The sequence below is a fragment of the Macaca mulatta genome, chromosome 3 (genome assembly GCF_049350105.2).
Source record: "Macaca mulatta isolate MMU2019108-1 chromosome 3, T2T-MMU8v2.0, whole genome shotgun sequence".
In the NCBI taxonomy this organism is placed as follows: domain Eukaryota; kingdom Metazoa; phylum Chordata; class Mammalia; order Primates; family Cercopithecidae; genus Macaca; species Macaca mulatta.
Window position 1 is genome coordinate 174,809,303 of NC_133408.1, and position 26,536 is coordinate 174,835,838.

At 39.0% G+C, this 26,536-nt stretch overlaps 2 protein-coding genes and 2 long non-coding RNA genes across 62 annotated transcripts in view; 2 read left to right on the top strand and 2 right to left on the bottom strand.

The window, feature by feature from the left end:
- The window catches only part of CALD1 (caldesmon 1), a 271,434-nt gene extending 269,119 nt beyond the window's left edge, over nt 1–2,315 (top strand). For 47 of the 50 annotated variants that reach the window (XR_013415609.1, XR_013415613.1, XR_013415610.1 and 44 more), the window contains one exon: nt 9–2,315. Coding sequence is in view for 42 of the 50 variants with exons in the window: in XM_077997402.1 (XP_077853528.1) it covers nt 9–14 (6 nt within the window). In the remaining 8 variants the exon portion in view is untranslated. The remainder of the gene's footprint in view (nt 1–8) is intronic. The other 3 variants (XM_077997388.1, XM_077997393.1, XM_077997394.1) reach the window with 1 other exon arrangement.
- Nucleotides 1–12,709, bottom strand: part of LOC106997680 (uncharacterized) — a 103,688-nt gene extending 90,979 nt beyond the window's left edge. The window contains exons 1-2 of the long non-coding RNA XR_013415622.1: nt 12,436–12,709; nt 10,128–10,192 (exon numbers count right to left, since the gene is read on the bottom strand). This is a non-coding gene — a long non-coding RNA (uncharacterized LOC106997680). The remainder of the gene's footprint in view (nt 1–10,127; nt 10,193–12,435) is intronic.
- A 133-nt stretch (nt 12,710–12,842) lies between these two features.
- The window catches only part of AGBL3 (AGBL carboxypeptidase 3), a 136,596-nt gene continuing 122,902 nt past the window's right edge, over nt 12,843–26,536 (top strand). For 3 of the 10 annotated variants that reach the window (XR_013415607.1, XR_013415606.1, XM_015134966.3), the window contains exons 1-4: nt 12,843–13,283; nt 14,180–14,287; nt 15,523–15,583; nt 19,733–19,918. Coding sequence is in view for 3 of the 10 variants with exons in the window: in XM_015134966.3 (XP_014990452.3) it covers nt 14,225–14,287; nt 15,523–15,583; nt 19,733–19,918 (310 nt within the window). In the remaining 7 variants the exon portion in view is untranslated. Of the gene's footprint in view, nt 13,284–14,165; nt 14,288–15,522; nt 15,584–19,732; nt 19,919–21,343; nt 25,062–26,536 lie in introns of those variants that run through there. The other 7 variants (XM_028846325.2, XM_077997373.1, XM_077997374.1 and 4 more) reach the window with 6 other exon arrangements.
- LOC114677040 (uncharacterized) overlaps nt 22,355–26,536 on the bottom strand; it is a 74,026-nt gene continuing 69,844 nt past the window's right edge. Inside the window, exons 2-3 of the long non-coding RNA XR_003728354.2 lie at nt 24,222–24,290; nt 22,355–22,599 (exon numbers count right to left, since the gene is read on the bottom strand). This is a non-coding gene — a long non-coding RNA (uncharacterized LOC114677040). The remainder of the gene's footprint in view (nt 22,600–24,221; nt 24,291–26,536) is intronic.

Genomic DNA, 26,536 nt, shown 5'->3' on the forward strand with positions numbered 1-26,536 from the left:
CTTGGCAGGTTTGAGACAGTTCAAGAAAGAACCCAAGCTCAAGACGCGGGACGAGCTCAGTTGTAGAGGGCAAATTTGCTCTGTTTTGTATTTATGTTGATTTACTAAATTGGGTTCATTTTCTTTTATTTTTCAATATCCCAATAAACCCATGTATATTATCACTATATTTAATAATCACAGTCTAGAGATGTTCATGGTAAAAGTACTGCCTTTGCACAGGAGCCTGTTTCTAAAGAAACCCATGCTGTGAAATAGAGACTTTTCTACTGATCATCGTAACTCTGTGTCTGAACAGTGATACCAACCACATCTGAAGTCAACAGAAGATCCAAGTTTAAAATTGCCTGCGGAATGTGTGCAGTATCTAGAAAAATGAACCGTAGTTTTTGTTTTTTTAAATACAGAAGTCATGTTGTTTCTGCACTTTATAATAAAGCATGGAAGAAATTATCTTAGTAGGCAATTGTAACACTTTTTGAAAGTAACCCATTTCAGATTTGAAATACTGCAGTAATGGTTGTCTTAAAAAAAAAAAAAAAAAAAAGGAAATGTACTGTTAAGGTATTACTTTTTTTCATGCTGATGATTCATATCTAAATTACATTATTATGTTAGCTGACAGTGGTACTGATTTTTTAGGTTGGTTGTTTTGTGGATTTCTTTGGTAGTGATAGTAGCCTGAACCACATTTTAGATAACTCATGTATGTATGTATGTGCATACACATATACAAACACACTAATGGTAGAATGCTTTTTTATGTTCTAGACTATTATATTTAGTAGTATGTCATTGTAACTAGCCAATATCACAGCTTTTGAAAAATTAAAGAATCACAATATTATATTAATATTTCATATTTGCCAACAGAAACATGGCAGATAGGTATCAATATGTTTTCAATGCCTGATGACCTATAAGAAGAAAGTATTGAAAAGAAGAGAGATTAGAAGTGTCACAAGGAGTTGAAATTTTCTAAAAGACATAGTATTTAGTTTATAATTAAATGCATTCTTGAAGTCCAGTGTGAATTTTATTAATGTTATCATCTCGACCAAGCTCAAAGCCTACTTATTAGAAACAATGAAGTTCACAATAGGTCATAAGGTCTCTTCCTTTTCTAAAATTGAAAGACAAGAAATTTAGTACCAATATTGTACAGACTGAAATTCCATGAGTCTCACAAAGACTACCTTTGGCTAAATGTCTGCAAACAGAGAAGTGAGCAAAATCCAGTGTTGAGGAGTCATGACAGTACTTTGATCTTTATATACTCTGAAACATTTCTTTAAATTAAACTTTTCTACATTTATTTGTCATTGGTACTTGTAGTAAGTTGACAATGTGGTGAAATTTCAAAATTATATGTAACTTCTACTAGTTTTACTTTCTCCCCCAAGTCTTTTTTAACTCATGATTTTTACACACACAATCCAGATCTTATTATAGCCTCTAAGTCTTTATTCTTCACAGTAGATAATGAAAGAGCCCTCCAGTGGCTTGGCAAAAATGTTCTGGTATAGCTGGATATGTACAGTGGAGTTATATAAACTCATACCTCAGTGGACTTAACCAAAATTGTGTTAGTCTCAATTCCTACCACACTGAGGAAGCCTCCCAAATAACTATTTTCTTATCTGCAGTATTCCTTCAGAAGAGCTAACCAGGGCAGGGCTGGCATGAGAAGTGACCCCTGCGTTACAAAGTCTATCTTCCTCAGAAGTTTGTAAAGAGCAGTTGAATATTCTAGCTTTAGCAAACCTAGGCCAAAGGAAGGAAAGCCATGAAGAATGCAGAAGTCAAACACTCATGACAGAGTAGGCACAAGTTTACAATAAGCTAAATCAGAATTTACAAATACAAATGTCCCAGGTAGCATTGACTCCCATCATTGGAGTGAAATGGATCAAAGTTTGAATTAAGGCCTATGGTGAGGTAACATTGCTTTGCTGTACTTTTGAACAAGAGCTTCTCCTGATCACTGTTATATATTTTTCTAGAAAATCTAAAGTTCAGAAGAGAATGTATCACTGCTGACTTTTATTCCAATATTTGGATGGAGTTAGGTTTTAGGGTAGAATTTTGTTCAGTTTGGATTTAATCTTTTGAAAAGTAAATTCCTTGTTTACTGGTTTGACTATAATTCTCTGTTATCTTTATGAGGTAAAACTGCAAGCTGACTAGCATGTTCTGTGAATCTGCCATTCCTAAAACTTTATAAACACTTCATATTTTTCACTGATAATTGATCGCTCCAATAAACATATATTGTGAAAATGCATCCACAATAAATGGAATTCCTTCCTGCAAAATGTCTTTGCCTCACTTATTTTTATGTACAATATTGATAGTGAGAGGTGTGTCTATTGTAATAAAGATTATGGCACAGTAAAACCTGTATTTCAGGTTGAGTCTTGGTTTCACTCTTTAAAGAAGAAAAGCATTTTCATATTTTTTAATTATCTAACGAAATACAGAAAATTGGTCTTATGTTGACAACTGACCAAACATGTATGGAAAAGGTTGAAGAGGAATTTTGCAAATCCTTCCTAAAAGAAACTATCGTCCGGGCACAGTGGCTCACGCCTGTAATCCCAGCACTTTGGGAGGCAGGAGGATTGCTTGAGCCCGGGAGTTCAAGACCTGTAGGGTCCAGCCCCACTAGGTCAGTGGGTTTTTCTCCCCGTGTGTGGAGACGAGAGATTGTAGAAATAAAGACACAAGACAAAGAGATAAAAAAAAAAAAGACAGCTGGGCCCGGGGGACCACTACCACCAAGACGCGGAGACGGGTAGTGGCCCCGAATGCCAGGCTGCACTGATATTTATTGGACACAAGACAAAGGGGCAGGGTAAGGAGTGTGAGCCATCTCCAATGATAGGTAAGGTCACGTGGGTCACGTGTCCACTGGACAGAGGGCCCTTCCCTGCCTGGTAGCCGAGACAGAGAGAAAGAAAGGAGAGAGAGAGAGACAGCTTACGCCATTATTTCTGCATATCGGAGACTTTTAACTTTCACTAATTTGCTACTGTAATCTAAAAGGCAGAGCCAGGTGTACAGGATGGAACATGAAGGCGGACTAGGAGCGTGACCACTGAAGCACAGCATCACAGGGAGAGGGTTAGGCCTCCGGATAACTGCGGGCGGGCCTGACTGATGTCAGACCCTCCACAAGAGGTGGAGGAGTAGAGTCTTCTCTATTCTCCTCCAGGGAAAGGCAGACTCCCTTTCCCGGTCTGCTAAGTAGCGGATGTTTTTCCTTGACACTGACGCTACCACTAGACCACGGTCTGCTTGGCAACGGGCATCTCCCCAGACGCTGGCGTTACCGCTAGACCAAGGAGCCCTCTGGTGGCCCTGCCCGGGAATAACAGAAGGCTCGCACTCCTGTCTTCTGGTCACTTCTCACTATGTCTCCTCAACTCCTATCTCTGTATGTCCTGGTTTTTTCTAGGTTATAATTGTCGAGCAAGGATTATTCTAATATTGGAGTAAAGAGTAATTGCTACAAACTAATGATTAATGATATTCATATAGAATCATATCTATGATCTATGTCTAATATAACTTCTTATTTTATATATTTTATTATACTGGAACAGCTCATGCCCTCGATCTCTTGCCTTGGCACCTGGGTTGCTTGCCACCCACAAAGACCAGCCCAGGCAACATAGCAAGACCCCTTTCTGTACAAAATAATTTAAAAGCCAGGCATGGTGACATACACCTGTAGTCCCAGATACTCGGGAGCCTGAGGCAGGAGGATCACTTGAGCCCAGGAGGTCGAGGCCACAGTGAGCCCTGATAGCACCACTGTGCTCCAGCCTAGGTGACAAAGACCCTGTCTCAAAAAAAAGTAACTATCGATTGTCCCTCCATCCTCCTTCTCATTGCCAACGTTGTCACATACCAGCCCTCTGGCTCCTAAGATGGGCAGTACTGTTTTCTCAAAGGTAGTATCTCTTATATAGAAACACCCATTTAATATAAACCATTCATTTGTAGAATACTTACTACTTGCAAGGCACTGGTGATTACATGGGAATCCAAAGTTATTTTTTCATGGTAATTTTGCATATTTATGTAGCACTAATTGGTCTGAAATCTGAAGTTCTCATAAAGGTTTTAAACTGTGAGTTCGAAGCTCCTGAACAGTTCCCTCAACCCTGCCTACAAGATTGACACAATTAACTAAGTTACTATAAAAAAAATAGTATTTTTATTTCTGTGTCCTAACAAGAAGTGTGATAAGTATAGACAATAATATAGTTGTTATCAAAATCAATTTGCAAAATTAAGCAATGTAAAGAATACAATCTGTAATACCAATACCAAACTGGTAAGATTAGAGGTGAATGGAAATTAATTTTACAATATGTATATTCAGGATAAGAGCTTGAAAACATATTAGTGTCTTCTGTGATGTCAAAACAGGTCTGTATTAAAGGTTTTTTCCTACCTTTGTTTGTATGTATGCTCCAAGTGGAAGAATGGATAAGAAAAAAAGATCTCAATCCTAAATTTGTGTTCTTCCATTGGCATTAGCAGATAACTAACAAGGGCTTGATTTTAGTACAGTGTCTATTTATGTCAAGTCTATTAATTGTGTCCTAATATTCTATATCCTACTGATTTTTTCCTTATCTGTTACTGAGAAAGGAAAGTGAAAAAGCTCCCACTACGATTATGGATTTGTCTATCTCTCCTTGTAATTCTGTTAATTTTGCTTTCCATATTTTAAGGTTATTTTTAGGTGAGATATTCAATTCACTAGGAAGATATAATGATTCTAAATCTTTAGCTAAAGATCACTATGAAGTGACCATCTATTTGTGCAAAGACTTTTGCCTTAAAGTTATTTTTTTCTATTCTTAAAATTACTATGGTGGCTTTCTTTTGACTAGGGCTTGCATCATATTATTTTTTCCATCCCTTAAATTTCATTTATATCCTTTAGTCTTAGATACGTGTCTTTAACAATAATCACATGGTTTGGGTTTTAATCCAATCTGGTGATCTCTGAGTTTCAACAGGAATATTTAGTCCTTTCATATTTAATGTAATTACTGATATCTTTGTATTTAATAGTATCCTAGCTATGCGCCACCTGTACTATATGACTTTTTCTTTCTTGTTCATGCCGGGGCTGCTGCTGCCTCAGAGCATATGCTGATCTACAAGTGGCAGCTGAGAGGCTGAGCTAGATCTTTGGAAATACAATTGGGCTAGAGGAAAAGAAGTCAGAACCTGCTAACTGCCAAGAATGAGGGCTAGGTAAACTACTTCTAGCTTTGGTTGGGTCTTCAGAGAGCTGCCTCCTAAAACTAAGGTGAATTTAAAGTTATCTGGTCTTCACACAGGTTGCCACCTAGCTCCACTCTGTGGAACAATTCTAGTATTCTCGCAAGGAAATAAATGATCAATGGTAAAGATGAGAAAAGTTACAAAATACTGAGTAACAATTCAAGAATTTAAGAGATAAAGTATCACAAGGCTCTAGCACATAACTGTCAAAGAATTATGTAGTATATACTTGTCAACATTTAGAGGGAAGAGAGAATACATCAGCCTGGGGTAATCAAAGAAGAAAAATATTTGCCTGAACGTTTTTTATGCCCCCAGAAGTGTACGCACTACCACTACACATAACAGTGCTTGGTAAGCGATAAGATGATTTCACAAGCAACTCAGTTTATAAACTTTGCTAGATGTGCTGCTGTCAATTTCTGTTAAGTTTCTAGAGTTATAAGAGGTTAATTTTGTGACATTTTGTATTACTAAATTTATAGTTCATGTATCAACTCAGCCCTGAATCTCAGCTCCATAAAGAACACTGGCTTCTTACATCACTCTAATGCCAGTTGTTGTTGTTGTTGTTGTTTTGAGATGGAGCCTTGCTCTGTTGCCCAGGCTGGAGTGCAGTGGCACCATCTCAGCTCCCTGCACTGCAACCTCCGCCTCCCAGGTTCAAGTGATTCTTCTGCCTCAGCCTCCTGAGTAGCTTGGACTACAGGTACGTGCCACCACACCCAGCTAAATTTCGTATTTTTAGTAGAGATGGGGTTTCACCATGTTGGCCAGGCTGGTCTTGAACTCCTGACCTCAAGTGATCTGCCCACCTCGGCTTCCCAAAGTGCTGGGATTACAGGCATGAGCCATCATACCTGGCCTCCAATGCAGATTTAATAGCAGAGTTTTGCCATGACATGCTCTTAGTAGTGATGGCTTTTACTATCTTGAAATAGGATTTTCAAAAAATGTTTCATTAAAATAGATTTTGGAAGGCCCAATGGGTCATTTCTACCTAGATAAGGAACCTTAATTCAATCTTCTCTTACTGAATATACCAAAAATTATGCAAAAGTACCACAATCCTACAGAACACACGATTAGTTTCTTAGCCAGTTTTCAACCTTACCTAGCACTCTTTCATTCTAACATGCTTTTATTAGAATAATGAAATGCTATCTTGTATATGTCTAGTTCCTGCTGTATTAGTCAGGGTTCTCTAGAGGGACACACTAATGGAATAGTTTATATAAAATCTATAAAGGGGAGTTTTTTAAGTATTAACTCACATGATCACAAGGTCCCACAATAGGCCATCTGCAGGCTGAGCAGCAAGGAGAGCCAGTCTGAGTTCCAAAACTGACGAACTTGGAGTCCGATGCTTGAGGGCAGGAAGCATCCAGCGTGGAAGAAAGATGTAAGCTGGGAGTCTAGGCCAGTCTCTCTTTTCACATTTTTCTGCCTGCTTATATTTTCGCCATGCTGGCAGCTGATTAGATTGTCCCCATCCAGATATTAAGGGTGGGTCTGCCTTTCCCAGACCACTGACTCAAATGCTAATTTCTTTTAGCAACACCCTCACAGATACACCCAGGATCAATAGTTTGTATCCATCAATCCAATCAAGTTGACATTCAGTATTAACCATCACACCTGCCAACATTAGTAACACGGGTGCTTTGAGGTTTTTTCAAATTACAGAAATTAGTTATCAAGTTCACTAGGGTTTCTCAACTAGGGTCTCACAGACCACACTTTAAAAACCACTTCCCCATGTCTTGAGGAGAATGGTGGCTCTAACCTGCTCCCTGATGTAACGTGTAAGTGCTTAGAACTTATATGTTACTCACCCAATCCTCACAACCCTACAAGACAGGCACTACTGTACTGTCCCCCCTTGACAGGTAAACAAATTGAATCAAAGAGAATTTAAAAACTTGCCCACAGTCATATGGCTAAATGGCAGAATATTTGACCCAAGGCAGTTGGCTCCTGCTCATTCAGAAGTTCATTTTTTAAAATTATACTTTAAGTTTTAGGGTACATGTGCACAACGTGCAGGTTTGTTACACATGTATACATGTGCCATGTTGGTGTGCTGCACGGACTTCATGACTAAAACACCAAAAGCAATGGCAACAAAAGCCAAACTAGACAAATGGGATCTAAAGAGCCTCTGCAGAGCAGAAAAAAAAAAAAAAAAAAAAAAAAAAAAAAAAAAAAAAAACCACCATCAGAGTGAACAGGCAACCTATGGAACAGGAGAAAATTGTTGCCATCTACCCATCTGACAAAGGGCTAATATCCAGAATCTACAAAGAACTTAAATTTATATGAAAAAATCAACCCCATCAAAAAGTGAGTGAAGGATATGAACAGACATTTCTCAAAAGAAGACATTTATGCAGACAACAGACACATGAAAAAAATGCTCATTATCACTGGTCATCAGAGAAATGCAAATCAAAACCACAATGAGATACCATCTCACACCTGTTAGTATAGCGATCATTAAAAAGTCAAGAAACAACAGGTGTTGGAGAGGATGTGGAGAAAAAGGAACACTTTACACAGTTGGTGGGACTGTAAACTAGTTCAACCATTGTGGAAGAAAGTGTGGCGATTCCTCAAGGATCTAGAACTAGAAATAACATTTGACCCAGCCGTCCTCTTACTGGGTATATACCCAAGGGTTATAAATCATGCTACTATAAAAACACATGCACACATATGTTTATTGCAGCAATATTCACAATAGCAAAGACTTGGAATCAACCCAAATGTCCATCAATGATAGACTGGATTAAGAAAATGTGGCACATGTACACCATGGAATACTATGCAGCCATAAAAAAGAATGAGTTCATGTCCTTTGTAGGGACATGGATGAAGCTGGAAACCATTATTCTGAGCAAACTATCGCAAGGACAGAAAACCAAACACTGCATGTTCTCACTCATAGGTGGGAACTGAACAATGAGAACACTTGGACACTGGGGGAGGAACATCAAACACTGGGGCCTATCGGGAGGTGGTGGGAGAGGGGAGGGATGGCATTAAGAAAAATACCTATTGTAAATGATGAGTTAATGGGTGCAGCACACCAACATGGCACATGTATACATGTGTAACAAACCTGCACGTTGTGCACATGTACCCTAAAACTTAAAGTATAATTTTAAAAAATGAACTTCTTAATGCCAAATCGAATGCCAAATACCAGAAGCAAATCTCAAATATCAAAATGATACTGTTTTAGTAACTGAAAAGTTACCAACTCTAGCCAACATGCCCTGAGCTGGAAAGGGAATTTCACCATTGCACAGTTAGGGCAGATTTTGGCGGGAGGAAAAGACAATTTCATGTTTTTTGTCATGAGATTTCACTCAGAGTCTGGGAAACTATTCGTTCTCTTTTGAGATGATTTATCCTATCTATTATCGGTTGAGCAGGCAGGGGGCATTCTTACTAACTCATTTCCAAATACTAAGGGCAATGATAGCTTCACCGTAGCCCCCAAATACAGACAATTAATTCTGCCGATGACAGAGTAACTAGAAAAGACACCATCAAGTGAATGACGCTTGAGCTGAGTGTTGGTTAGTTGACTGGCTGAGACAGGTCTCAAGATCTGAGCTTGGAAACAGTTTAAGAGGTTTGGCCCTGTACTAGGTCATCCTAGACCCAGATAGTATGAAGAAGGCCAAGATAATTACTAGACTATCCCAGGCTTCCCAGGCCCTCCTATGGCTTCCTCAGTCGAATTACAAGACCTCTAAGATCATAGACTACTGAGTTCTATGATGTCATAAGTAACTGATTGCCGTAGTCACTTCATATATTCATTTAAGCCTCTCTCAATTGTCAACCTAAATAACAGAGACAGGCTCTCTAAAAGACGTTTATTTGGGAATGGAACATTGCAAATCGGAATATGCATGTCATAGTAAACTATGTGTATAGTCACGGAGGTAAAGGAAGATAAAGATTTTTAAAAGAAAATAAGAGGAAGATTACATACTGGCTTTTAAAATGATTATCCTTAGCCACAAAGATCAATAACAAGAGTGATGCCAGTCTGAGGTTAGCCAGGCAGTTGCTGAGCAGCTGTCCTTGTAGAAGTATCTTTTCTGTAAGGTGGTGATGGCCCTCGTGTAAGGTTGTGGTTGTTACGGAGTCTTTTTCATTATCAAGCACACAAATGTGAAGACTCTTCTTTCATGGCCTTCTCCAGCTCTGTTTGTCATAGTTTTCTTTCATGACTCTATTTTGATTCTGATCCAAATGATATAGCTACACAAAATTATACTCCTAACACAACTTACCTTTGGCCATCCTGCTAAAACGAACTTTCTTCCCGTTTCCCACACAAGTAATTGTGCTTTTTGGCACAGTTGGCACTTAAAGAGTTTTGGTTGTCTTTTCCTCTTTTCTTATTCTATTTTTTATTATACTGCCTTTTAGACTGCAGTCTTAGATCAAACTCAAAAAAAAAAAAAAAAAAGAGGAGAAAAAGTTGCCACAAGGGTAAAGCTGTCTTCCCAAAAGGCAGAAGCTGGCAATAGAAGGAGCATGTCCAGTAACCTTCTTTGGTGAGATCACAAGGAAGGGGAACAAAAATTCAGACAAAGTCCTTGGTAGAAGTTTATTCTAGGCCTTACTTCCACATGAACTTAAAGACAAATGATTTCATTTCCAGTACATATTACTGTCTTGAATAGGAGAGTAAGTTAAAAAGGAAGAGTTAAAAAAAAAAAAAAAAAAAAAAGTGGATGCCTAAGCAAACCATTTCAATTTTACTTGCGCAAGTAAAAAATCCCTGTGAAGTCTCTTACCTTAAAATGATACTGATTCCAGCTAAGCTTCGGCTAAATAGTACTGCCTAGTATACATCTGATCCCTGAAAAACACAAGTTTGAACTATATGAGTCCAAGTATACAGGGATTTTCTTCCACCTCTGCCACCCTTGAGACAGCAACTCCATTACACTCTAACCTGGGTGACAGAGCTGTCTTTAAAAAGAAAAAAAAATGTTAATAACCCCTCCTCTTCCTCTTCCTCAGCCTACTCAATGTGAAGACAAGGATGAAGACCATTATGATGACTTACATTTAATGATAGTAAATATACTCTCTTCCTTATAACTTTCTTAATAACATTTCATCTTACTTTATTGTAAGAATACAATACGCAATACATATAACATACAAAATATGTGCTAATCGACTGTTTATGTCATCAGTAAGAGTTCCAGTCAACAGTAGGCTCTCAGTAGTTAAGTTTCTGGGGGGTCAACAGTTACATGCAGATTTTCAGCTATGTAGAGGATGATACCCCTAACCCCCAAGTTGTTCAAGGCTCAACTGCAGTTCATAACACAGACTTCTCAGTCTATGTACTTGCTGCTTACCCTGCCTGGCAGAGTCTCCCCATAAGACATCCTGTGGTTCATCCCTCTGCTCAAATACTCCCTGGCCAGAGAGGCCTTCCCTGGCCATTCCATCTAAAAGAGCAACCCTGGCAAGGCCCCCCACCCCCAACACCCCCTATTCTCTTTTTTCCCCCTACTTGATTTCTCTTCATAGCTGTTATCGTCTGAGTGATATCATTTTTATTATCATCATTGGTTTGTTTACTCCCACCAGAATGTAACCTCCACAATAAATGTCTGGTTTTTTTCCTTGCAGTAGTGAACTGTCCCTAGTAGGCAGCAACCATCCTGTAAATGTGTTACACCAAGGCATGAGGATCCCTTGGGACCAATAGTTTGAGCCTGCAGTGAGCTATGATTGTGCCACTACACTCCAACCTGGGTGACAGAGCTGTCTTTAAAAAGAAAAAAAATTGTTAATAAAATAATGAATGAATATCATTTTCAAAGTTTTGCCAAATTCCTAAGATTTTGGCCAGGCATGGTGACTCATGCCTGTAATCCCAGTACTTTGGGAGGCTGAGGTAGGCAGATCACTTGACACCAGGAATTCGAGACCAGCCTGGCCAACATGGTGAAACCACACCTCTACTAAAAAATGCAAAAATTAGTGGTGGTGTGTGCCTGTAGTCCCAGCTAGTCGGGAGGCATGAGAATCACCTGAACCCCAAAGGCGGAGGTTGCAATGAGCTGAGATCGCACCACAGCACTCCAGCCTGGGCAACAGAAAAAGTGAGATTCTGTCTCAAAAAAAAAAAAAAAAAAAACCTAAAGTTTTAAAATTATGCACTAAGACCATTTTTCTTCCCATGGATTACTTGATATGTGATTATAACTATTTGGACTAAAAATCATGAAACTTAAGTCTCTCAGCTCTGCCATTAATTTCTTGTATAACCTGGTTAGATCACTTCTCAGTTTTACCTTGTGCAGCTGACATCCTATGGCTTACAGCCATGACTAAAACCCAACAGAAAAACAGATTACATATATAAAGATTTCTCTGTGCATGTCACTTTTAGTGACTTATGTATGGCTAAAACAAGGTTCAACTATAAGAGTGACTTTTCAAGAGGTTGATCTAAGATATACTCTATTAATATTCTCTGTCCAAGGTCTAATCTGGAAGGTTCAGACTTTTAAACTGCTGACCTCAAAACACCTATTTTCAGAAACTTACAAAATACAAAGAAATTATATTAACCCATTTCCATGCTTAAGCCATAGTGCTTTGCCCTTTATTCTACTTTCAAATTTGCTGCCATTCATTATCTCCATTTCTACATTATCACGAATCTCATGGCATATAATGCTTTGTGAAAAGTGTTTATTTACATTCTTATATCACCAAAATCTAGACTTTTTTTTCAGCTGTACTTGGAAAACTGTTCCAAATAGATTACATTACCCAGCAGAGCTAAAAATGAGGGAAAAAATCAATATGGGATGTTCATGAATAACGTCTGTTAATTAAATGAGACTACATATAGTGATTTGCAGTGATCAGGAAAACAGTGTTAAACATGCTAGCTGACGATTGCTATAAAGAATCTCTGAGCTGATAATTTTTGAGAATTCACCCTAGTTCATCTATGACTCTCCATTTAGTATTTAAGGAGAAAAGCCTCATTTTCCGAATTGAATAAAGAGAATTAATCACACAACTGTGTAGAATGGAACTCAGTCTGTATAAAAATCAAGACGAACGTACTTTTTAATATTCTAACATCTCCAAGGAGTAGTTTCAAGTACTGTACCCAAGAAGTTCAGGTAATTTGTCCATTGTCACACCGTTAAAAGTCAAGTGGGCTCCAAGGCGCAGTCCTAACCAGCATGCCTCCTCTAAGGCAATAGTCGAAGTGCAGACTTCGACTAGGAATTATTAGCTGTCTGGCCTTCCACGCTCCTAAATTCTTCCAACAGACCCCAACGCCTCCCAGACACCCTCTCTGACCGCCCTGCTGCCCACCCCAAGTTCCCAGCATGCTCTGGGCTCCGACTTCCTGGGGCCAAAACCTGCGCAGGCTCCTTTCCTCCGCACTGGTTGTAGGTGATCGCCGAGGGCTGCTCAAAGTCTCGCGAGGGCGGACCCGTTGCCTGGTGACGAGAGTTGGGGGCGTGGCTGGGGCTGCGGATCGCCAGTAGTGGCATTCCTTCTAGCGGCTGGACCCTGGGTTCTCCGCTAGATCCCAAGATATTGTCCCTGCACGGAAGCGACGACTGGCCTGACCAGAGGACTCGGCCAGGATCTAGGTGCCGGCCCCAACGGGACGGTGAGGTAGGCAGAAGGAAGGTGGGGCGCCCCCTGCGGGAAGCGAGCGCGCCCCGGAAAATGAGCGCCTCACCACACCCTGGTGGCCAGGAGTGAGTGCGGGAAGGAACTCGGCCGCCTAGAGTTGTGGCCTCATCCTGGCTCCCGCCAAAAACCCCTTGGTACTGTCGGGACGCGGCTGAACGTGGACGCGCCCGCACCTGCCCTCCTCCGAGGTGGTGGAAGACACCCGCGGAGCGCCGGTGAATAAGGGACTTCCCCTGAGGCCAGAGCTGTATCCACAGCAGGTCAGCACTTCGTGTGCCCCGTGTGCACCTGTAAGGAGTGGAATTTACGCCAGTCGGGTTTTCCAAATGTGGAGTTGTGATGCCCAGGCAAAAACTTCAGTTTCTTAGGACTGAAGGTGTCATCTATGAGACAATCGGCTCCGTGGCATTGGCAGTGATTTGCCATAGAGCTTGGACTTAACTTATAGGTAGTCCACGCTGCAAAACATGCTTTCTGTAGAGAGGGGCATAAACCAATAGATTTGCAATTGTCGAGTCCTTTGGTCTCTCAAGAACGATGGGAACTTGACAAGAAATTTCGATTATTCCCTGGTCTTAGTATTAACCACATGGGAAGATACTTACATAGAATGGTAGTGGTCATTACCGATACAACCTTCTGGTAGCTATTTAGATTTCTAAGAATAAGAATAATATAAATGAATATTAGACAGTATCTACAGAATGATAATCAAAATGTAAAGTCTTGTCACTTGAACTTTTGGTCAAGTGAAAATCAAGGAGAAAACTTAAAATTATATTGCTACATTTCACAAAGTGACTAATTTTTAAAATTCATTATCTTTTAATGCCTCAGTATCATTCTGAACTTGCTGTGTAGTATTCAATTGTAAATATAATAAAATGTGAATGATTTGGCTGTATACTCTGGAAATTCCTTTTAATTAAATGATTTACTTGATTTGTCTTTTATTGTGGTTGTTGTCTCTTACAGTCGTGGAAAATTCCTTTAAATCTCTGAAATTGAAGGTGTTATTAGTTGTACTGTAGTTTTTAGAGAAGACTGTTGTGACTGTTAAATACAATTGAATATATTTTTGAGTACTCATTTAATGTAGTAAACACAGCTTGAAAAGAAAAGCTGTCAAATAATTTCCTTAGAAATTGTTTTACAGCCTACCCGTATATTACAAGAAATCTCAAGTCAAACACTGGAAGAGATGTCAGAAGATTCAGAAAAGGAAGACTATTCAGACAGAACAATCAGTGATGAAGATGAATCGGTATGTTTTTCTCAACTTTGTTTTACTTGGAGATAAAATTTGTATTATATAAATCCCTAATTAAAGTATTATAAAGTCAATTGGATATAAAAATCAATTGGATGTTTAAATTATTGTCATTGAAGTTGGGAAATAATTTGGCTGAAAAAGCTGAGCTATCACTGGGAACACTATGCCCTGTCTAGAAAGAGAAACTGTGTTTGTATTTTTTTGAGAAAATATTTTAGCTAAGATTCTTCTAGGTTTTATTAAAATTTGTGTATGAAATTTTTAGTAGGGTTTTTAGGATTAGTGTCCACTTATTTTCTTATATGTGCTGATTGGATTGTGTTACATCGTAGTATGAATCATAGTAGAACCACCATGTTCTAACCTTGTTGTGTATCACCATAACAGTTTATTGTGGCTCTGATGTCATAGAGGAAGGGACATGGAAGAAGAAAAAGGGGGGAAAATGTAGTATTTAAAATTCTTTAGTCTGTTTCTACTACATATTCTGAGATATTTCCTTCAAATTTTATTGAAGTGTAAATTATGTATGTAAACTAATGTCCCGAAATAAGCTCTTAAAGCTTACTTTAACTACTTAAAGGAATTACGGCTTTCTGTGTTTTTCTTTTTGTTATTTTTTTTTTTCGTGAGCCAGAGTTTCGCTCTTGTTGCTCAAGCCGGAGTGCAATGGCGCGATCTCGGCTCACTGCAACCTCTGCCTCCTGGGTTCAAGGGATTCTCCTGCCTCAGCCTCCCGAGTAGCTGGGATTACAGGCGTGCGCCACCACGCCCGGCTAATTTTTTGTGTTTTTAGTAGAAACAGGGTTTCACCATGTTAGCCAGGCTGGTCTCAAACTTCTGACCACGGGTGATCCATCTGCCCTGGCCTCCCAAAGTGCTGGGATTACAGGCATGAGCCGCCACGCCCAGCCAATTTTATTTTTAATTTAAATTGTTTTCCCAGGTTTACCAAGAATCTTTAAACTTCATTCCTTCCATAAAGTCATTATTATGACCTCACCCAGTGGAAGAGGAGGAATGAAGGATGCAAACTTTAAGGTTTCAGAATATTTGAAGTGTTGGGTGCATTGAGACCAGTAGCCGATAATAATCCTTTAATTTTCTCATTTATTAAAGGTTAAAGACATACACTCAATCCCAAGTACTAAAATAGATGTAAAAAAAATCTGGATTTGAAAACTGTTGGTTTTTTAAAGAGAAATATTTTTAAATTCTTATTTTAGGATGAGGATATGTTCATGAAATTTGTAAGTGAAGATTTTCATCGGTGTGCACTTTTAACAGGTTTGAACCTATTCATATAGTTTTTGTTTAGTATAAAACCTTGAGTGGATAAAAAAGAAGATGAGGAAACTAAAAAGTCAGATTGAATAATATAGGGAATGATTATTCTAGTAGATTGTGAAAGAGAAATGTATCCACTTGCAGAATTCAAACTTTTCAGGTTTGTTTTACGTAAACCTATTTTATATTAGAATATAATAAATGAAAGTGGTGATTATCTTATATTTAACATAAGGATTTACCTTGTCATTTCTTTAATTGTATTGAGTATATGACTCCAGTTATAAAGGACAGATTATGTTAGAAGTACATCTTCATTTAAACGAAGTATATTGTCTAAAGAGTCTCCTTAATAAAGTCATTCATTTGCAACTGAACATGTGTGTGGGCATCTTGATGTATACTTAATTTTTAAAGATTTATACTTAGAGTTGTACTTTCAAATGCTAAAATATCTCTACTCAGTATTTACATATGTATCACAAGTACTCTGAAATTGAAGTTAAGGCCTTTATCTTTTTTTTCTTTTGTCTTTTACCACCATCCTAAAATAAATCTTCCTGTTTGAAATAACCACCATTCTCAGTTTGATGTGTATCATTCTAGAACTTCTTCTTTGCATTACACATATCTATACCCATAGGCATAGAAATTTTATAGTATTGTTTTGTGGACTTTTCCCTGCTACCCTTTTCTGTTTTTTAAATTTTGCCAACCTATTAGGAGACAGGGGATAACTCACTCCTTTAACTAGCATTTCTGGGATTGCTAGAGAAATAGAGAATTACTTCTACAGGCTTATTATCTACTCATATTCTTAGTTGATATGAATTACCCATTTATAGTAATCCCTTTTTATGTTGCTTTCTTTGTTTAGAACATTACCAAAAGCAAGATGTAAAACATTTAATCACCCCTAAGTGTTCCTGTGTCTCTGCAGTAGATCCTCTCCTTCCAGGCTTCACTCCTGGCTCCAGACAACCAGTGATTTGCATTCCCCCCCCCGCCCCCGCCCATATTTGGCTTCTCTAGAATTTCACAAAACAGAATCATACATTTTGTGTTTTCTGTCTTCTTTCATTTAGCATAATACTCTTGAGATTTATCCATGTTGTTGCATATATCAGTAGTTCCTTTTTATTGTTGAGAGGTATTCCATTATGTGAATAGACCACAATTTCTCCATTTAGCCATCCATTCATGCACAAATTGGGGCTGTAATGAATAAAGCTCCTGTGAATATTTTTGTACAAGTCCTTGTGTGAACATGTTTTTTATTTCTCATGGGTAAATCCCTAGGAATAGTATTGCTGGGTTATATGCTAAATATATACTATATGAGAAACTGTGAATCTGTTTTCAAAAGTGGCTATATCCCTTTGCATTCCCAGCAATGTGTTATTTCTTCACCAAGAATTCTTATGTTTTAATTCAGTACAAGTGTGTGTTTCCCTTACCTCGTGGAGCAAAATTGTAATGACTCCTTTAAACTTCTTGTCTGATTGTTTTAACATCTGGGTTATCTTGTTGTTAACATTTGTTGATTGCCTTTTGCCCTGAGAACTGGTCCTATTCCTGGTTTTCCGTTGTTCATGCTATGTTGTGTAGATTCTGGGTCAATGTATTTCTTCTAGCAGGCAATCAATCCAGTTAGGTTTAAACAGTAAGTTCTGGCACCCCTTCTGTGGATAATAATTCAGATCTGATTTCTCATCTCTAAGCCTTTGCTATGCTGATTTTTTCCCATGCCAGTGTAGTTCAGGAGTTTTGAGACTTTTATAGATGGTTCAAAGCCCTGTTTAGTTCTCTTAAGTTTTCCTTATATTGGTTTGGGACTATCTTGCACATGTGTAATTCAGGGGTTGAGCTGAGACATTTGTGTGTGGGTTGGGAGGGTGGTTAAAGTTTCAGTTAAGTTTTCATAGTCTCTGAGAGTGTGTCTGCTTTCATAGCTCAGGGATTAGCCCAATTCTGTGGGCTCATACACAGGATTAGGAGATACCTTTCTCTGGTTCCTTTCTTCCCTTCAGGTTCCTTCCACACTGTAAGGACCCCTTTTCTTGGTTCTTCTGTTAAGATTAAGACTGGTTTTCTGATTTGGAGAAGGATTTTTTTTTATTTTATTGTGTGTGTACATATGTCATTTCTTAGTCATTCAGAATTTCTCAACCTCTACACTACTGAGAACCCCACCACATTCTCCCATGACATCCTGTATATGCCTGCGTGATTGCCCTTGCGGTATCACATCACCTAACCCTTCCTTCCTTCTCTCTGTACTGAGAACGCCTTGATCTCAGAGACTATCTTATCAATGTTTGTATCTCTTCCCAGCACTGGTTCTGGCACATAGTAGGTAATCACTAAATAGAATATTATCATTGTTAGAGTGGTGTGACTAAATTATTCGGCTCAAGAGAAAAAGAAAAGACTACTCTCAAGCATTTTGGAATCAAACATTTATAATAAAAATAACCCCAAACTTTAGTAAATGGAAAAAAAAGGACTGAGTTTCTATTTGAGATTTAGCCATTTGCACCACTGCACCGCACTGCTCTGTTCAGCACGCTAGAGCAAACATTCATTCAGCACACTAGAGCAAACAAGGGTCTGGATTCACCTTCCTGTGGGAGTGCTTCTCTAAGTTTTAACTCTACAGTCTGCTCTTGTTTACTTTTCAAATTCTTCAGATAGTTATGTTTCTGTATTTTATCTAGAATTGAGTTGTAATTAGTGAGAGAGAAGGCCTGTATAAGACTTATGTTGCCACAGCAGGACTAGAACTCTTGTTCATTAACTTTTGATTGAATGACAAACTTGCAAATTTTACATGTGGTTGCTGGATTTTGTTGTATTCAGTTAAAGAATGTTGAACTTTGTCCTGATAAGCAGTTGTTTTGCTTGTGGATCAGTTTCATTACTTTGAGGCTTGCCTTTCAGCTTTGTTAGAGTGTGTCCAGCCAGAACAGTCTTTACTCCAGGGCTGAGTTCATTATTTAGGCGTCAGGTCACGTTACCTCTTTAGAGAAATCTTGCCTGTCCACCCTATCTAAAATAGCATTCTCACTCCCACTTTCCTGTTTCTAATCTTCATTTATATTTCTGTGTTTTATTTTTGTAGCATTTGTCATCACTGAAATTATCTTGTTTTCCTACTTATATATGTCCTACCACAGTTTAAGCTCATGATGGCAGGGACACTGTTTTTTTCACTCTGTATGGCAATTGTCTGTTTATAGTTTTTAGCACATACTAGATGCATTATAAGTATCTGTTGGATGAATGAGTCTATAGAACAATCCTGATAAGTAGCTAGGGCAGGTGATATTATTAGTTATTGACCTGTAGTAAGATTTATGTTCAAAGAGGCTGCCTTGCCCAAACAAAGTCATACAAAAAAAAGTGATAAAAGGGAAGGAATCCAGTTATCTGAGCTCCAGTCCAGTTGCTGTATCAGCTGTTGTACAAAAATAACCAAGAACTACGTCTCGGCAAAAAGCCACATTTCAGAGGTGAAAGAGCAAGAGGAGTCAGTGAGACAAATGGAAAACCAAATATGTAGAAGGGAGGGGGAAATCCAGGAAATGTGTCATAAGAGAAGTACGCTTAAGGAGGGGTGATCATCAACGTCAAACTGATGCCATACAGTATCACACCAATATACCAGACCACTGCACGGCCTTCTTGGTGTGGCCCCATACTAGTCTATATGAATTGTGTTCCTGGCATTGTATCACACAGTAGCTCTAGAAGGAAAACTGAGAAAAAGTTGTGACTCAGTTCACCAGCAAACCTTGAGAATACAGTTCCAGTAAGTAGTGAGGAATTATAGTTCATCACTGTATTTAACTCATTAGACATTTAGATGATTTGCTAGAAGAGCTACAAGAAACAAATGTTTTTAAAGTAGTAGTGAGCTTTTAGAATAAATTAATAGTATAAAGGTCAACTATTTTTTGGCTATTGTGAAGCTCAATCATCACAAAATTTCATTAGTACTTTTATAAAAAGTGCCATGAATTATAAAACATTTGTAATGATACCCACACATTGAATAGTGTTGAAAGGAAAAAAGGAACTATATAAAAATTACAGGAGTTGGTATTTTTCTTCTTCCCACTCATGATTGTGTTTGAATCTTTTTCTCAGCTGACTCTTTTGGTGATCCCTTCTTCCCCCGGACTACACAGATACTATTAGAATATCAGCTAGGGAGATGGGTGCCACGTCTTCGTGAACCACGGGATTTATATGGTGTCTCTTCTTCTGGTCCACTGAGCCCAACACGGTGGCCATACCATTGTGAAGTCATCGATGAAAAAGTCCAGCATATTGGTATGTTTTTAGCAGTTTGAGCGATTCAGACATGAGCAAACTTACTTTGCCAACCTTGATTTTAATGAGGAGACTCACAATGTTAGAAAACAGTACATTCCAACAGAAATATAATGTGAGCCACATATGTAATTTTAAATTTGCTTGTAGCCACATTTAAAACGGCAAAAAGAAAATGAAATTAACTTTAAAAATGTATTTTATTTAACCCAAAAATATCCAAAATATTTCACATTCTTTTTGTACAAAGTCTTCAGAATCTGGTGTGCATTTATCTTTACAGACATTTGAATTGAGATCAGTCACATTTCAAGTGTTCAGTAGCCACATGGGCTTAAATGGAGGCACTTACAGCATTTGCTTGGCTCCTGAAGCTTTAGCAATTCTAAACAATTGCAAAGGGCATGACGGTGTCCCAGGCACAAACTCATACACAGAGTGAAGGCATAGATGGAGGCTATGCTGGAATGGCTGTGAGCTGCAGTCCTGCTCTTTGTTGCTTTCTGTCTCTTTCTCATTTCCTCTTTGTATGTTTGTCTTCTTCTTAGTGTATCTTTATCTTCTTTTACCTCTTTCTGCCTTTTTTCTTTTTTCCATTTCTTTTCCTGTTTCATTTTCTCTTTCTGCTTCTTTGTCTTTTACCCACTTTCTGCTTTTTCCTTTAATGGATGTTTATGAAACTGAAGAGTGTATATTTTAGTATATATAGATTTTTAATGCTTCTGTATGTGTCCATTCCCAAATTCAGTTTTTGCTTTCCTAGGTAAAGCTTATAGCCTCATCTCTCCAATCTATGCACAGGTATGACAGAAACATCCCATTGTTCACCATCTTTTCACTGCCACAACTCTCCACCTTTTGTTGATTGAGGCATTTATTGCCAGGTAGAGATCTTAAAGACATTCATTGGTGAATAAAAAATTACACATACACACTTTTTATAACTATACTTATTACAGTGCCTACTAGGAGTTCTTAAAAACTAAATTTTCTTCATATATCATCTGGCATATAGATAGATAGATATGGGGAGAAAGGAGAGGGGTGGAGAGAGAGAAAGAACACTGATTTTTGTTCATGGAGAACAAAGTTAATTTTCTTCAAGAATTCCAAAGTTATAGGGTTAAAAACATATTAAAGAATTCATGCTTAATAATACTAAACAGAATCACTTATTCGTACCGATCTCTTCAAAGCTGGGTATATATTTATCTTCTGTAGTATAGGACATCTCTCTCCCTTTTTCTCCTTTCAGTCCTTCTACCATCATCCCCACCTCTCCTCTGTTACCACCCCCTCCAACCTCATTTTTTCTACAGCACCAGGGCAGGAAATAAAAAAGTCAAGCAGAGAAAACACTGCCATGCTACTGAATTTGAACCTTCCACCAAGCCTTTCTTTTTGTACTTTGGTTCTTTTTCCCAGCCGCCTCATGACATATCTGTGGCAGAGAGAATGGATAAGGAGCAATAAAGGAAAATCCGTATGCTCCTACTGTGACTTCTGCCTGATTTCTCTCCGGTAGCAGTGATGAGAGAATGAGAGCAGAAGAGACCCAAAAGGAAGAGGAAAGCAAGATCCCATCGGGCCACTGCTTCTCAGTGTCACTTCCAGCCCCATGTGCTCATTCCACTCAACTCTGTTCCACCTCATCTAACTAGAAAACCCTTCTGTTGCATCCTTGCCACACCTTTCTGTTCCTTAAATTTCCTAGCCCTCACTTTCAGCCGTCATGTTTGCCCTCAGTTGCAGGAGTCACCATCAGCAGCTCAGAGTTGGGAGAGGTTCTGTTTTCTTTGGTTGCTTGGTAATCCCCCACTGTTACTGCTGAGGTTCTTTCAGATGAGGGCAGCTGTGTTTCTGGCCTCTTCTATTGAAATTTTAAATATAATTTCTAACCAAAATATTGTTATAAGAGTGGCTAGAGTTTGTGGTGCCATCTTTCAGATCTCTTATATAATAAATAGGCTTTGGGCTCTGTGAACCCAGCCTCCACCCTGGTGAAGGTGCAGTCACCACACAGTACAGGTGCAGATGCAGCCTCTCTCAGCATACATTTCCCAAGATCCCCAGAGTCATGTCACACAGCTACTAGTGACACTGTCTGTGCAAGGTAGAGTCATGCTGGATAAAAGTTTTATTTTGGGCTATGCCACTGCTCTTTTATTTTCCGTCTGCGTCCCTGAAATTTTTGCAAGCTCCGCTGGTCCTCAAGCCAACTGGAACACCCAATATAATACATCCTTGTGTAGGAAGACTCATAATCTTCACCCACATTTGTCCTTGATGGCTTTTTCCACTTTGCTTGCTAGCATTTCAGAAAGTTTACTTCCCACAGTCTTACATATTGCCCTAGACCCTGCTTTTGTCACTTGACTATTGCAAAGATTTTACAAATTTGGATATTTGAAAGGACTTACAAGACTTCACAGAGCATTCTTCTGTGTGGCTTTTATTTAAAGGCAAAGGATAGGTGCAGCAAGAGAAAGATACTATGGCAAGCATTGGGGCTCAGGTGCAAGCTTTCCAGGGGCCTTATTCACACACACTGCCTGTCTTCAGATTGAAACACCAAGATCTATGTGATGCATCTTAGCTTCAGAAAACCTCAAGGCAAAAGTTCCCATCTGGTTTTTTAGGCCCTTGTAGTCATGACATCAAGCCAGGCTGTCTTCCTGATTCTGCCAAATGAAAACCATCAGTAAACAAACTGGCCATGCGGGGTTTTCGGGGGCAGTTTCAGACAGTAAACAGCACATCATTAATCTTACTGTTCTTATCTTGGCCAAGAGTCAAAGCTGGACAGCCAGAATTCCCCAGAGGTAAAAATAGAGCTTTTCCAGTCCAGCTATAAATTAACTCTGTCTTACACAGCCATATATCTTGAAAGTATTTCCATATCAGTTTATATATATTAATCTCCTTTTTTATAAACTGGTACATCAGATTTCATTAAATGGATGAATCAGAATTTCTTTAACTGGTACCTTATTAATGAATTTAAGGGGTTTCCAGTCATTGGCTCTGACAAACAGAACTGCATAAATATCCTTTTATGTGTGGCCTAATGCATATAGACATACATATTTTAGGGGTATTTTGCTAGAATTTCTGGTATAAGGATACTGTCAAATTTTCCTCCAAAAAAAGTTGCATCAATTTATAGTCATAAAAGCAAATAGTTTATGAGTATGGTCAGGGGTCCTCAAGATGACTCATATTCAACGATTTGCTTCAAGGACTCACAGAACTCAAGAGAAGCCATTATACTCATGGTTATGGTTTATTACACTGAAAAGATACAGATTAAAATCAGCAAAGGTAATAATGGCATATAGCAGCGGTCCCCAACCTTTTTGGCACCAGGGACCAGTTTCGGGGAAGACAATTTTTTCATAGATGTTGGGGGATGGTTTTGGAATGAAATTGTTCCACCTCAGAGTATCAGGCATTAGATTCTCATGAGGAGCACACAGCCTAGATCCCTTGCATGCACAGTTCAAGGGATCTTGTTCAAGGGATCTTGAACTGTTGCTGCTGAACTGATAGGACCAGTGCTGGTCCATGGCCTCAGGGTTGGGGACCCTTGCTATGCGGCAGAGTCCAGGTGAGACCAAGCACAAGCTTCCAGTTGTTCTCTCCCTGTGGAGTCTTAGGAACAGCACTTAATTCTCCCAGCCATAATGTGAGATAATATGAAGTGCTGCTAATCAGGGATGCTCATCTAGCTTTGATGTCACTGGTTTCTATTGCAGGTTGGTTATATTTACATTCAGTGCCCACATGGCTAACCTTAGTTACTTAGTCTCTGGCCTTTCCAGGGGTCAAAATCGATACTGTGTGTCCAAGCCCTCTACCACCACCACCACAATAAATCAGTTGTTAGCATAAACTATCTGACATAGCCCAAGGTCCCAGGTAGACAAAGATACTCTTATGAGGCAAGGTATTCCAAGGCATCAGAGGTTATCTCCCAAGAGTTTAGCAAGGTCCAAACCTTTACAATGTGCAGGGTTTGGACAACCAAGACCTGCTGAGTTAATCATTTATGCACAGGCTACTCACTGTCCCTTGGCCTAGGCTCTCTTAACAGAGAGCCTAGTTTGTATAATATGATTATCTCCTATTTTAATATTCTACTATTTATACCTTTTGACAAACTTGTACATAATTACTCAGCATAGAAATTAACTCATAATTAAGTAGATCCAGTTATTAGCCCATTTTTCATTGATACTACATACCAAGGAGGCTGTGATTCAATTTTCCAATACATTTGATCATCATCATTTGACTTACTTACATAAGGGAGAGGAATCATTCCAGCAGTACCGATGTTAGACTGTATCTGCAGTATTGTAGTAGATGTAACCTGAAAAATAAGAATCAAGAGATAATGGCCCATTACCTCTGTCATTAACAATTAATTGGTCCAGTTCATCATTATATCATATGACCAGAATGCCTCCCAGAGCAATGCCACTCAAGTTTGCAGGCTTCCATTCAAGCTTTTCAGCTTCTAAGAGCAAGGTTGGTCTTAGAAAACTGACTTCACCTTTTTGGGCATCTAGTATAATTAAGCTAAGAGACTACAGTCTCTTGCTCCGAGCCTCTCTCAAAGCACCAGTGTAATACTAGATTTTCCTCATTACCTAATTCATTTATTTATTCCTGTGCCTTGGCTATTTCTCCTATTTTTCACTTGTCATAATTTTTTACCCAAACATTTTCACCTTTGGAAGAGTTGTTAGGCTTATCCACTGTGCTGGTCTAGATTGCCAGCAGTAATACCAGTCTAGCTCATGCCTCCTTTCAGCTCATTCCATTTTATTTAGAGTAAGAATATATAGGTATAGAACTAGTGGGCATCTTGACCACCAAGAAATACAGCTCCATTCACTGTCAATCCGAATTTTGCCAGATGGGGTGAAGATACAGTCCACCCCATTAGGCCCATAGCAATTCTGACATAAAGGTTGAAAGGTAGGTTTCTTGCTTAGGAATGATTCCTGTTTCTAGCACCTGCAGTCTCCAACCACTGCCCCAGGTAGGAAAAAAGAAAAGTTGAGGTGACCTGAGAAATCACTTTGTTGTTTGTACCAGTGTACTCCTCCATCCCTTCTTCTCCAGATCCACCATAAAAGTAAAAGAATTTGTCATGTGGGGACCCGCTCTTGTCCCCCTCATGTTGAATGTGCATACACACTCATGAAGGTATATATGTCAGCCCTTCCTGCCTTTATCACCCCCCATTTTAGACCAAAAAAAATGTTTCAGTTACCTTTTCCAATTCTCTAGTAAACCACTATTCCATTTTGATGTGATATCTTTTTGCCCATCATTAGACACTATGGGCTGTAAAGTGTGTTTCTTGGTCTGAAGAAATATAACTTGATGGTCCAAATTGCCACAGTATCTTCTGTTTCAGTCCTTTTATAGTATTTTAAGCATTTGTATCCATCTGTCTCTGGGGGTGCAAAGCCTAGTCCAGAGTAAACGTCTAGTCCTATCAGGATCCTTTTATAGTCTGGGGGCTACCACAGAATTCTGATGTAGTTACTTGTCAGTTGTGTGTGCCACCTTCTCCCCAGGAAATCTGCCCATAGCCACCTGCGGTCTCTCTCTCTCTTGCAGTATTTATTTATATTTTGTGCCTCAGAGGGAAAAAGAGAAATATGCCAACAATCAGCCCATGCCTACATTTCTACACCTCTCCCATTCCCATTTATTTCATGGACCTACATGCCCACCTTAAGTAAGCACACCAAGTTTTCCACTTAGTGGGTCCAGTCATCATCTGATCCTGGAAGAGTGTTCTTCTGGTAGGCATTGACATGTCCTACTTTAATGTGCCCCTAATTCCCATGGTGATTTCCATAGGATAGTGCCCCACATGGGGCATCTAATAGACTAGTTTTTCATTGCCCATTTATTTGACCATGTGGCCAGCCATTAGCACACCCAAACTTTGATTATTTTTAAATGGAACTTTTATACTTGTTCAGTGTTTTCATCACTGCACGGACAGCATATAGTTCAGCCTGAGCAGATTGTTCTTACTTTCTTCAATCAAAACTTTTCCATCATCTGATGTAGTACAGTAGTCTTCCAAACAGGATGTTGACCATCCACCTTGGAACTGCCATCAGTCAACCTAGTAGCTCTCTTTCAATAGAGAGCTGTTCATAGGGTGCTGCCCAGGTGGCCATAGGATTTGGTGGCACCTCAGCTGATTTCAAAGTAGGCTCCAGTGGAAAAGAGACCTCCTGCACATGAACAGAATGAGTACCTCCTTGCATTGTCCCAGTAACATTGTCCTGTATAAACCGTTTCCATTTATTATGGAGCCCTTCTGGGCACTACCTTATTAGAGTGTTTCTCTCACATCACTTAAGGCATTATGGGCATTTCAGCTTTCATGGTTATATGTCCTTCAGTATAATGGTTAATTAATTTTATGTATCAGCTTGGCTTGACCATGGGATGCCCAGGTAGCTGGTAAAACATTATTTCTGGATGTCCCTCTGAGGGTGTTTCTGGAATAGATTAGCATTTGAATTGGTAGATTCAGGAAAGAAGATCCACCATCACCAGTGTAAGGAGGTGGGGCGTCATCCA